General features: G+C 42.3%; 1 protein-coding gene across 2 annotated transcripts; it reads left to right on the forward strand.

The window, feature by feature from the left end:
* Positions 1 to 1,961: 1,961 nt before the first annotated feature.
* On the forward strand, positions 1,962 to 12,701 carry cav1 (caveolin 1). 2 transcript variants are annotated; one of them, XM_023276612.3, is made up of 3 exons: positions 1,962 to 2,262; positions 3,215 to 3,382; positions 10,560 to 12,701. In XM_023276612.3, exons 1-3 carry the CDS (start codon positions 2,227 to 2,229, stop codon positions 10,899 to 10,901), a joined length of 546 nt encoding a protein of 181 aa, XP_023132380.1. In that variant the 5' UTR covers positions 1,962 to 2,226; the 3' UTR covers positions 10,902 to 12,701. The 2 variants fall into 2 exon arrangements, with proteins under 2 accessions (XP_023132380.1, XP_023132381.1); XM_023276613.3 differs by lacking the exon at positions 1,962 to 2,262 and adding an exon at positions 2,696 to 2,737.
* Positions 12,702 to 13,483: the final 782 nt, after the last annotated feature.

Consider the following 13,483-nt stretch of genomic DNA (forward strand, 5'->3'; position numbering starts at 1 on the left):
TAGTATACACCAGTAAAGTGCTCATATCTCAGAACGGTCATCTGGAGAGTAGATAAATGTTGCCTTCAGTGTTTGCTGCGGCATAGTCTGACAAAAGGTTAACTGTAATGTTAGCCTTTAGTTTGCCAGATTGGAAAAACCTCAAACTGATCTAGAGTATATAGCAGAAGTGAGCACCAACATCAGTTAAATGTCAAAGGATTCTAAATTGTATCGCCTCTCAATAATTCCATTACTGTACTTCTAAGTTGAACATTAGCTTATTTTATGATAAACTGACAACTAACAGTTAACATTAACTTTAATGAACTCAGTGCAACAAAGGTCAGTACATCTTCCACTACCGATATTCTTTTTTTTTTCAGTACTTTGAATATTCGCCTTTATTGTTGAGGGCATGCTCAACCCTCCTCAGCATAAAGGATACAAGTGATGCACAAATTCCTGGAGAGATGCTTCATCATTCTTCAAAGACCATTACTGTCAGCTGCACTTCGCTCTTTTTATTTAAATACCCCAAATGTGTTCTATTGGATTGAAGTCACATGACATGACACCTCATGCTTGTCAGACAATATTTTGATATATTCACAGGCATTCATGGTGCCACCTATAAATGTCATCTCCCCAACACCTTTTGCTTTTACGCTAACCCATACCATCACACTCCCACCACTGCGTTTCACTGTTGAGACTATACATTCACTGTGGCAGTACTGACCAGGATCACACAGGTTACTATGGATCAGTCTATGCTTCCTGCCTTTCAGTAGCCCACCATTCTGACACACCCCTCTAGCCCACAACCGATAAAGTTCTGGTGTTTACTCATTTCAGTACCATGTTCATGCAGGTAGGTTGATTTCAACGATTTCAAATCACAGGTGTTTTCACTATAGTTGTACTGAATTTCTACTGTGAGATCTGTATTTTCAATATAGTCTTTCTAAAGCGTTTGTCTTTGAATAGTCATAGCTGACAATATTCTACTGTACAAGTTAGGAATGATTTAATTTTTACGAGATAATACAAGTTAGACTTATTTGACATTCAAGTATTGCTTCGTAAGTGTACATTTCTGTTGTCTACTGTAGTCATAATAAAGTATTTATAAAACCCATTAGTTACAACTGACAATATGAATCCATTATAAAGCTAGTCACCGGATAAACCAGAATTCTGAACAAATAACATGATCAACGAAATACACAACTCTGTGTGTACAAGAGAAGAGTTACTAATCCTTGAACTGTGAGTTTCTACACTGAGAAAGGACTGACTTGTCTGGGAATGTTGATCTGAAGCTAAATGCAAATGAGAGCACTGAAAGATGTGAGAACAACCTAAATATTGAGCAGCAGCCAGCTTATTCTACTCAGACGTCAGACACACCTAACGACTGATTCTGCCACATCTTCTGGCTGCAAACAGCTGAGTGCCAGCTGGTGTCACTCCAAGGTGAGGTGAGAATGTAAACAGACCAGAGTGGCCAGTATAGCTACCTTGTAAAGCTGATTCAGCAGCTGGAGTGTCAACTGTGAAAAACTGACTTCCCAAAAGCTTCAAAACGTGTCTATGAACGTATTCTTAAAAATTTGCCTAGAAACTTATTTTTATGAGGCACCTGCTGATAGACTAAATTCTATATTTGCTGACATATTTAAACTAGTTCTGTTTGCTTCTGAAAATGTCCCTAATTATATTAATTTATTCATTCGTGCTCTTTTTAGACCTTGTATATTTTCTGCGCACATATATCCATTATAACCACTTGAAATGGTCTCCCTAAGGCTCTGGTATGGCAAGTATCCACACCATGCCATTACCGATTAACGCCCACGGTTCACTGAACAAAAAAGTTATTATACTCTGCCTTGATCCCTAAATAAAGTAATTCCACACCAGTTCCAACACCCCTTCAGTTTGAGATCACGTCAGTCTCTCCTCCAGCCGGGCAGGTTACACGGTGGCTCTCTGTGCTCGCAGGTGACTCTCGGGCTGCGAAGACGAGCTCTGTGGGATCCAAGGAAACACCGAAGGTTCTTCTCAACGCTCTGGCATTAAAGTTTCCTCACGTTCAGCGAAAAAGGGCAGGAATTAGTTGGCTATAGAGATCCCTGAGAGGAGCCCCGGTCCTCTCTGTTTGCCTACACGCCTCCCACTCGGCTTCCTATATTGTCTTCTTGTCTGTTTCAACGCGCTAATCTCTTCTAACTTGAGGGCAGAATGACAGGAGGACTGAAGGACGGCGAAACAGACGAGGTACAGTATAGCTGTCAGCCAAAGCTGGCACTATTTTTATTTTGCGAATGTGTAGCTGACTTCTAAGAGCTGGCTGTTCCCTCTATATTTTGCTTTCACGAAGGAAAATGCGATTTTGTCTCCATCTCTGGTGCGCCATGGATCAATCTTTATTTTATTCTGACACCTAGTCGTGAACGCGTCTCCCACAGAGGCTGAGGGAATGTGAAGGTCCATTGAGTGTACATTAGCATGTGGGTGTGAGATTTTACCTGCGAAAATATTAACAGAGGAACCGACTGCTGTGTTTACGCAGCAGCCCCAAAATTGTATATTTTCGTGCGTAAAAGCCGGAGCGATAATCCACACCATTTTCTAAGTGAGATTTTCGTCATATTTCAGTCCTGTGGTTTGCCGCTAACTATTGAATCCATATGGCTGTGCATATAAATGAGAAGGTGCTTGACAGATGATCGAAGGAGACTGGCACTGTGAGGTTCGTATGGATCTTTACGCACTCCGTTTTTAAAGCAATGGACACATAAACCCAAAACGTTTTTGCGTACTTTAATAATGTGAACATGCTGCATTTTCACAAGTATTACAAAACAATTGATAATTTATGTTTTTGTAAAAATGTAAGATATATATTTAGAAAAAAGTCTGTCAGTGAGAGAATGGTCTGATGTTTGGAATATGCGCTTTTACGCATTTCGTAAGTGCTCACAGGTACGCTCCATGTTGAATCCACTGTATGTCAGGTCAGGGTATTGGATTTCTATCTGGGTGGTGAGGACCCCTTGCGGCTGGATGGAGGGGTGTGGTGCTTCACTTTCTATTCATTTAAACCCATCCCTGTTTGTTGCGCAGGCTGGTAACTTGCAGCTCCAGTCTCTCTCCCTCTCAGCGCGCTGCACACTATTCCTCCTCCTCTTCACCCTCTTCTTTTTCTGTCTCCTCCGGATCCTGACAGGAGTTTCTGCATTCGCCGTTCATCCGAAAGCAAGGGAACATATACAAACCCAACAACAAAGACATGGACAACGACAGTCTGAACGAGAAGACGATGGAGGATGTCCACACCAAAGAGATCGACCTGGTCAACCGGGATCCCAAGCACATAAACGACGACGTTGTAAAGGTGAGTCAACCCTGAAGAACCTGTTACCTTCTGCGCTTTACTTTTGGCGTTAAATGTGTGCAGTTGTTGTGAGCTCTCTCTCTATTTTCGTGACAACCCCAATTCATCTGAATACCTGTTGCATTGTTTAGATTATATTTTAGCTACTGAGAGCAGCCACCTGACAATCACTGTAAATGAAAGTAATCTCAGATTTTAAAAAATGAAGTCTGTGAGTTTTCAACCTGGTGCTGTGCGGCTGTATGAAGCGCACGCAGCTGTGCGCACTGTTGCGCGCTGCCGCTCCTTAAGTGATACCCCTCAGTGACTTTGCCCTATTAGGAAGAAGCTTGCAAATACATATTAAGGCACATTGAAGCAATACAATGACACGCAGTTCTCATGGGGTAATATTTGTGCGTCTGTCAGAGCAGCGGGCTTGAAACGTGAACATCCCGACCTGACTCCAACAGAGGAAACATTACGAATATCCTGTTGTTGGAACACACACTTCCCACAGTCCTTGTTGCACACGCCTTGCTGTTGGGAAAGTAGAATTCTTTCCATAAGAAAGTAGCCCGGCCGTGTAAATAGTGCGGGTTTATTTTGTTTAAAGGAGTTAGCAGAGGGAGAGACGCTGTAGCTGCAGAGGAGTGGTGCGCTGGAAGCCACCTGACGCGTCTGTGTGGCGGAGGGGAGCAGCAGCTCTCTGAGCCCGGCCGCCCTCCTCTCCAGCTGGGGCAGGATTTCAGATCAGAGTGGGGTCAAACGGCTCCCTGCATGGGGCAAGACGGGTTAGATCTTTGAAATGCCTGAACTATGCCTTGTTAAAACAGGGAAACACCCAAGTAGCTCCTTGGTCTGAGGGGATCCCTCACCACTCCCCATCCTCTCTTCTTTCCTCCCATGCTACTCCTCTCCTCCCCCTCTCCCTCCCTTCCTCCCTGCATGCCTGTAGTTGCGTCAGAGAAGGAAATATCCATTTGTTTCTTTTTATTGGCTGCTGTCAGGTTTTATATCACAAATGACTGACACGATTGACTTTGCTAATCAGAAAATGATTATTCCATGGATGACCTCTACTGTAGGGTGACTAAAATGAGTTAAGTGTTTCCTCCCATGTCAGGTAACTGATGAAGACATCTTGACAGGACGTTTGTATCCAAAATATTGCCAAAGATTTTTACTTTATACTTTATAGAGGTCAAATTTTACATAAAAGGAATGCATTATGAATGATAATGGAACTTAATATATGTATTTAGTTCTTGTAAGATTCACATTGCACATGCAAAATGCCAAAAAACACGTGACTTCATCTCATGTGAAATGCTGTTTCATGTGAGTAGTCTTACTTTCCACAGGCAGATATGCCAGTATGTCATTTTTCCAGTGCCACATACTGTTTCACATGTGATAAAAGGGAAACGATTTGGTAAAACAGGAAGTATATACATGCCTATGACCAGCATTTTCGGCACATGAACGCTTTCAGCAGGAAAGGTTCAGACAAGTGCTCCTTTCTGACCAACAGTTTCATTTAATCCTAACTTTAATTAAAACATTTTGGGTGTTCTTTCAGAAAATTAACCCTAATCTCCACTTTTTCTGTCCTCTGGTTGTGTCTACACTTTTTCCGCCACTCTCATCCTCCTAACTCTCCCCCATTGTCACAGTGAGTCAGACTCTCCCTCCAGTCTCAGAATAGAAAGCAGCTTTATGATTGTCCCGCCCCTCTCTAATCAAGTCAACAGACTGCTGGTGAAATGATCCGACGTCACATCCACATGCACTGCAAAAAATTACAAATGTTACGAGGAACTGCTCAAGAACCTGAAATTGTAAGTTGTAGTCAGCGATGGAAAGTAAGTACATTTGCAAAGTACAATCTACAGATACCTTATGCTGATTTATACGACTTTAAATGAAAGAATCAATTCCATATTGCATTTATTTGATATCCGCAGTAACTTTGTACTTTTCAGTTAAAGATTTTACCCAAAAACACTTAATGTTAAACCACTTAAACATTGTTAAAAGTAGTTTAAACTAGCTGCACCTCAGTCACTTACATTAAAAGGCTACTTGATTATGCATTACTACTGCTAATCTAAAATTCAGACTATTACAAAATAGCACTGTCAGATGCCATTCTGCTCACATAAAGGGCACTTTTAATTTGGGTTGTGTTGTTATTGAAGTACGTTTTCGAGAAAAAAAACAAAAAACAACTCCTTCCCGTAACTATATGACCGACCAGAGTAATTTAGAAGATCTTTTCATACTGACTTAATGAATACGCGCAGTATTCTGAGGAGTCTGTGGTCTTACTTTGTCGTGAGAAACCTTTCGGCGCTCATTACCTCCCTGGTTTTCTAAATAAACTGTGATGAGCTCTTAGTTTTTACAGTGCGCTGTATACAGCAGCTCTGAGGTGCTTTGAGGTCAGGGAAACAGCTCTGCCAAGGGGAAGCGTGTGTTTGGTGTGCCCCGATGAAAAGCACACGCAGGGAATCCCTTCCAGCCAGCCTCATTCTGCAGTCCACCCTGACCACACACACACACACACACACGCACAGCCAGTACCGACACGTAAATGTGTGGTGGCATGCATTCAGATATACTTCATATAGTATAGACATGGACAAAGACGCACACAAACTGCATTCTGGCAATCAAAGGGAAACACGCTGTTCTCCTGTAGCTGCTGCAGCTGGCCTCAATCACCTGGCCACATCAAATAAGTTCCATTACTGCCATGCATGTGGACTTTGCTCTGTGAAGAGAGTTTTTTCCCCTGGAGAAGTTGTGGGTCTTTATATAGCAGAGAGGAGGGGCTCGAGCCCAGCAGTTAGTGGAGTGAAAATACCCCCACTGGAGAGAATGTTTGAGAGGGAGTTGTGAGAAGCTGGAGCTCCAAAAGCAGCAGATGCAAAGTCCTTAAGGTCAAACTGAGAGGAATGAAACACTCCCACTGGGACCACAGAGCTTGGATCGGTTGACTTTTGATCGCATTTTTACGTGACGGTTTTATTCCGGGATTTTTAGTTTTACTGAAACTGTCAAACCTCACATCATCCGCTTTGACGATTTCTATGCTTTTATCAGGACTGATTGGACGCTCCTCTGTGGGTGTAGACATCCCTTTGAAACTCAGTGCAGTAAGACTTGTTTCCAGCCAAATGTCTGGCAAATTTAACAAACACGATAGAGAAAATCTATGCAAAGTATTGGGTGTGTCACTTGAAAACACTCCAAAAAAGACTCACTTGAAAAGATTAGATATTTGGCACATTGTTCCCTCTAACAGCTACCATTAGGATATATTAAAGTGTTTGTATGAAGCTCACCTCTGTGGTTTTGTGACATTAGGCAATGCACAAGAATTTGCACACTCAGTCTTTGATATGTTGCGAGTAAATTTGCCACTAACAAGTGATAGTGTCATCATTTTGTAAATACTAGTATAACTGCTCAATCAAAAGTACACTTGGATGTGAAGCAAGTCCTGTTAAAGTCAGAAATGTCGCCACTACCAATCACCGTAATCTTTCTCTGCAACCAAACCAAACATTTCCCTGGATAACTGAAGCCCACAAACCATCAAAAGAGTCCATTAATGCTCCCCACTTTCACCTTGTCCTCCACGGACTTACTTTGTCTGTTCAAGCATAGTCGACTGCCTGAAGATAGAGCTCTGGAAATAGCACATGGCCTTATTTACTCAATAATACAGTTGCCTTGGTGACTGGTCACATGCTGACCCCGAGACTCCATTGTTTCATATCAAACTTCTCGTTGGACTGCAGAGACCCACGCTTTGAATCAGCTGCCTCACACAAAAGTGCACTTATGATGCTTAAAATGTCTTTTTGGAACTTTCTGGTCATAAATATTGAATTGAACTGCTTTAGTCAATATCTTCTCAATTTTGTGGACTTTGTAACCTTATTTTTTCTCAAAAATGTTTCACTGATAAACATTTTAAGTTATTCTTCATATATGACTGTTGTACAAAAATCTTTATTAGTTGAATTTAATTAGGTTTTCTTTCCAAAATCCTGTTTAACAACAGTAGAAATCTCTCCTTGAAGATAGCAAGAGAAAATAAATCTCCAAATCTGACAAGTGGTGATTTTTTTATTGACTGCATTTCTTCAGACAGTGATGGATTTTCCTCATAATGTTGCATAAATAACAGAATCCAAACAACTAAAACCCTATAAAGAAAAAAAAAAAACAAAAAACAAAATAGCTTCACTTCATGAAGTTAAAAACTCTCCGTCCTGCTGTGGTTGTGTTTGTGCCTCTCTGCAGAAGGCTCTCATTTAGTCTCAATCAGAGTTCTGGAAACTGGCGCAGAGTGGGTCCGCTTTAAAATTTGTAGCTGTGGAAAAATTAAATGGATGCCGAGCTGGTTTTGTGGCTGCAGTCAGACTTTTATTATAAGGCTGCAGCGAACTTCACCATTTGGTGCTGTGAGAGAAGCTTTATGCTGCTGCTCAGAATAAAAGAATGAAACTCTGAAGTTGCTGTTTAAAGGCACGAAAAGTGACTGAAGAGTCCAAAATAAGTTGTCCAGGAATGGAGAAAAATGACATTTGCTCTAACTACATAACAGCATGGAATAAAGTCCCAAGATGTGTTTGTCTGCACTGATTTTAGACAGACACCAATAGGTTACCAATGTGGGCTCCACATGCTACAGATATTTTACTACTTACATTTTTACATCCTTTTTTTAACTCTAGTCTGCACGTCGACTCTAGAAAGATATTTCACCATGCTGAATGTATCTTCTAACTTGCTCCTCTGTTTATCATTTTTGAACCATGCCGCATTTATTTTATTGTTTTATTTTCCTCTCAATCTCTCATTTGTTTACATACCTGTAAACAAATGAGAGACTGAGTCTGCCTTCACCCTGAGTCAGCTGGAGTCTGTCCCAGCTGACTTAAGGTGAAGGCAGGAGACACCTTGGACAGGTCACCAGTCTGTTGCAGGGCTACATATGGAGACAAACCTACGGACAATTTAGAGTTACCAGTTAACCTCGGCATGTTTTTGGACTGGTGGAGGAAGCTGGAGTACCCGGAGAAAATCCACGCATGCACAGGGAGAACATGCAAACTCCATGCAGAAAGATCCCGGGAAGGCGGGGACGTAAACCAGGGATCTTCTAGCTGCAAGGCTAAAGTGCTAACCACCAAGCCACGGTGCAGCCTACATGTAAAAATTATTAATGTAAACCATGACATTTTGTGAGAGATTGTGTAAGTGAGCATCACGTCTTCCATAAAGTGGAACGAAGCGCTGGATATTTCCATTTCAGTGTCAGTGTGACACTTGATGTTATCTGCATGACTTATTGATATTACAGCCATTAGCCCTCAGTAGCCCGACCTGCTCTGTTAGACAGGACACAGTCTCCAAGGAACTGTAAAATAAATATTGACTCTGTGCTCAGAGGCCTGTGAAGAGGATGAGAGAGAGAAGGAGGGAGAGTAAGCACTGAGTTGCCACTTTTCCCTCTATTCCTGAAAGAGCAGCGCTCAGGTCATAGACACTTGCATGGAACTTCACATTAAAGACCTGAACGATGTACTGTCAGAAACACAGTGACCTGGTTGACCTTAATGGGAGGTGGAGGAGAGATCCAGCAGACCACCTGCCAGCCAAACCCAACTGGAATGTCTTATTCTTTCTGTTGTTTGTCCAGTCAATTTAAAATTCAGGAGGCACTGGAGACAAAAATCTCTAAGTTGATTTGCAGAAAGCAAAGCAGATACCAGAGATAGCGTGTGAATGCAGCAGTCAGTATTCTGGGCGTGGCAGATGTTGAACTGTGTACCAGTCGCTGCAAGGAGAGATGTAAATCTTGCCAGAAATCCCACCCTTCGACTCTGCAAAAGTGACAGATTCAGAGGGAGTGAAGCAGGTGATTTATGTGGAATTAATGAGTTCAGATTTGAAGACTGTAAAGTTTATGTGGTGAATAAATTTGCACCATATCAGGACTCTTGTGAAACGCTAGCGGAAGAAGACATAGTCATAATGATGAGCCTGAGTTGAATGTGGTGTTTCTGTGTGTCTCAGTTGTATTTTTTAGGAAAGGATGAGTTCAACCACTTCTCAGCAATGGTCTGGAAGACAAAATAGGAATGAATGGTATTTTCTTTGTGGTCATTTTACTTTATCCAGATGTTAGTAGAAAATACTTCAAAGTAATACATGGGGAATAAATCTAATAACAGTCTTTATCTAAGAACCCTCTTTTATGATCTGACTACTTCTGATGTCACTACTATCTGTATTTGCCAGTGAATTTTGCTTCTCTCTGGTTCATTCCCCATGATAACCCCACTTTTTGTTTTAAAAAGTCACGTTGAGGCTTAACCAGTCCTATGGATGTGTCTCTTGTAACTTTCGCTTCCAATGTGTTGGTCTTTGGTCTCTAAGACCTACTGAAGAAGCTGCATAGAGGCCTTTTAATTCGATTCAGATCATAAATTCAATATTCATGGCAGTCAGAGCCACATTCAAAGTCAAAAACCAGCTTGTTAGCAATTTCCTCGTGACTGCATGCTTGTGGTCTGATTCAGTTTCATTTACAGTGGCATTGTGGAATTCACATCCATCACCAGATTACTGATGGATACTGAACTCTCCTTTCTCAGACCGTGGAGAATATAGAAATATCTATCTCAATTCAGTGTACACTACCGCTCAAAAGTTTGGGGTCACCCAGACAATTTCATGTTTTCCATGAAAACTCACACCTCCATTCAAATGCTAACATAATTGCACAAGGGTTTTCTAATCATCAATTAGCCTTTCTGCTAACACAATGTAGCATTAGAACAGGAGTGATGGTTTCTGGAAATGGGCCTCTGTACCCCTATGTAGATATTTCATTAAAAATCTGCTGTTTCCGGGTAGAATAGTCATTTACCACATTAACAATGTTTAGACTGTATTTCTGATTAATTGAATGTTATATTCATTGAAAAAAAAAAGCCTTTCTTTCAAAAATAAGGACATTACTAAGTGAGCCCAAAATTTTGAACGGTAGTGTAGGCTACTTGACTTGACTATTGTATGTTTAAGTGGGACCACATATCTAGTAATAAGAAGCAGCTTGAGAAACATTACATTCAAAGTCTTTAGTTTCTCACTTGTCCTCTTTCTTCTTCCTCAGGTGGACTTTGAAGATGTGATCGCAGAGCCTGCAGGGACCTACAGCTTCGACGGCGTGTGGAAAGCCAGCTTCACCACCTTCACCGTCACCAAGTACTGGTGCTACCGGCTGCTGACGGCGCTAGTCGGCATCCCCTTGGCGTTGATCTGGGGAATCTTCTTCGCCATCCTGTCCTTCCTGCACATCTGGGCTGTGGTGCCGTGCGTCAAGAGCTACCTGATCGAGATCCACTGCGTCAGTCGCGTTTACTCTATCTGTGTGCACACCTTCTGCGACCCGCTGTTCGAGGCCATGGGCAAGTGCTTCAGCAGCATCCGAATCCGCTTGACCAAGGAGGTGTAGCGTCCAAAACCAGGAGGAGGAGGAGGATTAACGGAAAGAGGGGAGGGAGGATGGGAGGGCATGAGCAACGCAGATGGAGGGAAAAGTCAGAACAAGAAAACAAGGAAGAAAAAATGGACCTCTGGAAAATGAAAGGTGAGACTTTTCCAGAGCAAGGCGGGAGATGTTTGGAGGTGTGGCGCAGTCACATGGCACCTCATCCCGCCTTTTTCCATCAGCTGTTTTTTCTCTCCACTTTCGGCGTAACCAAACGGGTGGGAACAGGAAATCAAAGGGTCATTCTCCTGGGATTTTAGTTGTCGTTTTGTTTGTGATCTCCAGTTTCTTTTTTTTTTATTCCTCACTTTGTCAAGCAGGCAACCAAGCTCCATATGTTATCGTTAGTTTGTCACATCTTGTAAATTCCTTCCATTCTTACTGTGTTTGCGGAGAGCTTCTCACACTGATCAATTGGTGTGGAGAGGGGATGTCAGGGTGTCCTACTGTCACCTCTCGCGCTTGTTTGTGTTTGTTTTTTTCGAGCCGCGGGGGCAGGATGGTGGGCCGTCGGGGTTGTGGGGCTCAACACAGAGAGAAAGAGTGAGCACTGCCAAATTCTGCCTGACTCAGCGAAAAAATCCAACAGCCCGGCCCCGCCCCTCCCTCTGCACCTCACGACCTCCAACCCACCAGAAAGCAGCCTCCCTCTCCTCCCCTCCCTTCCCCTGCCCTCCCCCCTCCGCCCTGCTCTCCAGCAGTCTGACACACTGAACCTGCCCTCGTTCCTGCATGCACCTGCGTCGCCTCACCAGCAACTCGCCGTCCGCCACGCCCACCACGCCGCCCGACGATGCAGAAACAACCTGCGTCCGGGCTCACTCACTCGCTGCATCACCTTCTTACTTCATCTCTGTTTGTTCTTTTTTTTTTTTTTTTTTTTTTCAGATTTCTCACCTTCATACCTACATGAGTGTGTGACAAGAGAATGTTAGTATTTCAATTTTACAAATCATGTTCATTTTTGTAGTCCATCGTGAGTTTTATAGACAAATGCACATCATCATAGTTCCATAGTGAAAGCTTTTTTTTCTACACTATGAATATGAAGAACTTTGAGGGGTTGATTTCAATGCTGTTGTTTTCATATCCTGTATGTACTGTATGGGTGCTCATGCAGAAAATGAGAAATCTCTGGCCTCCTTCCAGTGCACTAATCTAATGGAAAGTATTGTTAGTGACTAGCGCTGATAAAGGTCTCCTTTTTTATATTTGCAAAGGTCGTAGAGTGCTAGCAATGCTTGTGCACACTTTGCACGCAGACTGTGCATTTATGAGCTTGTGTGGAGACTTTTGCACACTGTGGTACTTACACAGGTTAATGCATTGGAATTAAGACAATATGAGGTGGAATGTGTGATTTTGGATGCATTTTTATTTGATACCTGGACATAATTTTGCACCCTCCTCCTGCTTTTGTCTTACTAAGTTTATTCTGCTGCCCTGCTTTTCGACTGTGGACCTGATGAAGAAAAGCATCAGACTGACAGCTCCCACCCCAAAGATGGGTGTATCCAGGGATGGGTGGGATTTCTGGGTGGGGTTATTCGAGGGGGGGATGCGTTGTTGAGACACTAAGCTCGCTTTGACTCTGTCACCTTCAGTCTACCTGCTGTCTTCTCAGAGGGATGGTAATATCATAGCACCTGTTTCTTGAAATTAGTTTTTTAAGCTCTGAAGGTGATATTTTTGTAAGATGATTTTCCTTCCTTGCTTTTACTGTACAATATCACGCTGTGCACATTAAAATTTAATATAATCCAGTGTGCATTTGTTTATCTTTTATTATTCACAGTTTCATTACCAGTATCACTAGCATGTGCTTCTCCGTGAAAGCCAGAACTTAACAGTCGCTTTTTTGTTCTTTTTTACTTGTGATATCGAGTCATAGCAAATCTAATTGTGTAATGATTCACAGTAGGTACTTGGAGACTGGTCTCATTCATGTGTGCTGCAGGAACCAGCCAGCTGAAGCTTCTTTGTGGAAAAAAATACATTAGAATGAAGCCGGAGCAAGAGCAACTGAAAAATAATTTCCAGCAGCGGTGCCCTCCAAATCCTCAGTAGTTTTTGTATCGGAGTGTTTGTCAGTGAGGTCTAATGCCTGCAGTGTTGCTCATAGGCTTTTTTTTTTTCCAAGCCTGGCACAACATTACCATGGTTACCCAAGAAACAAATAAAAGTGTTGTGCAATGCTCATGAGACTGAGGCCAGTCTCTTAACTGTATTCAAGTTAATTTACTCCAAAAGCAGGCACGTAATTACGCAGCCTGAGGCAATCCTGGATTCTCAGTGTCAACTGTATAGTTTAACAGGAACTGCTGGGATGAAGTCGACTTAACAATGGTTCATTGTTTTAATCATTCCAGGGCTACATTCAAGGACACAATTAATAAAACAGATGCATACAAGATCAGCAGCTTAGTGCTGCCACCAGGATTTTGACTCGATTTGTGCAGCATTAATTGGTAGAGACCTCTCCTACAGTTTTTGTTCCATGCATCATCAGTAGCTAAAAGTATGTGGACACCCAGACATTAAAGCCA

Source organism: Amphiprion ocellaris, chromosome 3 (assembly GCF_022539595.1).
Source record: "Amphiprion ocellaris isolate individual 3 ecotype Okinawa chromosome 3, ASM2253959v1, whole genome shotgun sequence".
Classification (NCBI taxonomy): Eukaryota; Metazoa; Chordata; class Actinopteri; family Pomacentridae; genus Amphiprion; species Amphiprion ocellaris.

What these genes read in the sequence shown, in the direction of transcription:
- cav1 (XM_023276612.3), top strand. Translation starts at nt 2,227, where the DNA reads ATGACAGGAGGACTGAAGGACGGCGAAACAGACGAG. An exon ending in AGGACGGCGAAACAGACGAG is followed by an intron (nt 2,263 to 3,214) that starts GTACAGTATAGC and finishes GGATCCTGACAG; the next exon opens with GAGTTTCTGCATTCGCCGTT. An exon ending in TAAACGACGACGTTGTAAAG is followed by an intron (nt 3,383 to 10,559) that starts GTGAGTCAACCC and finishes CTTCTTCCTCAG; the next exon opens with GTGGACTTTGAAGATGTGAT.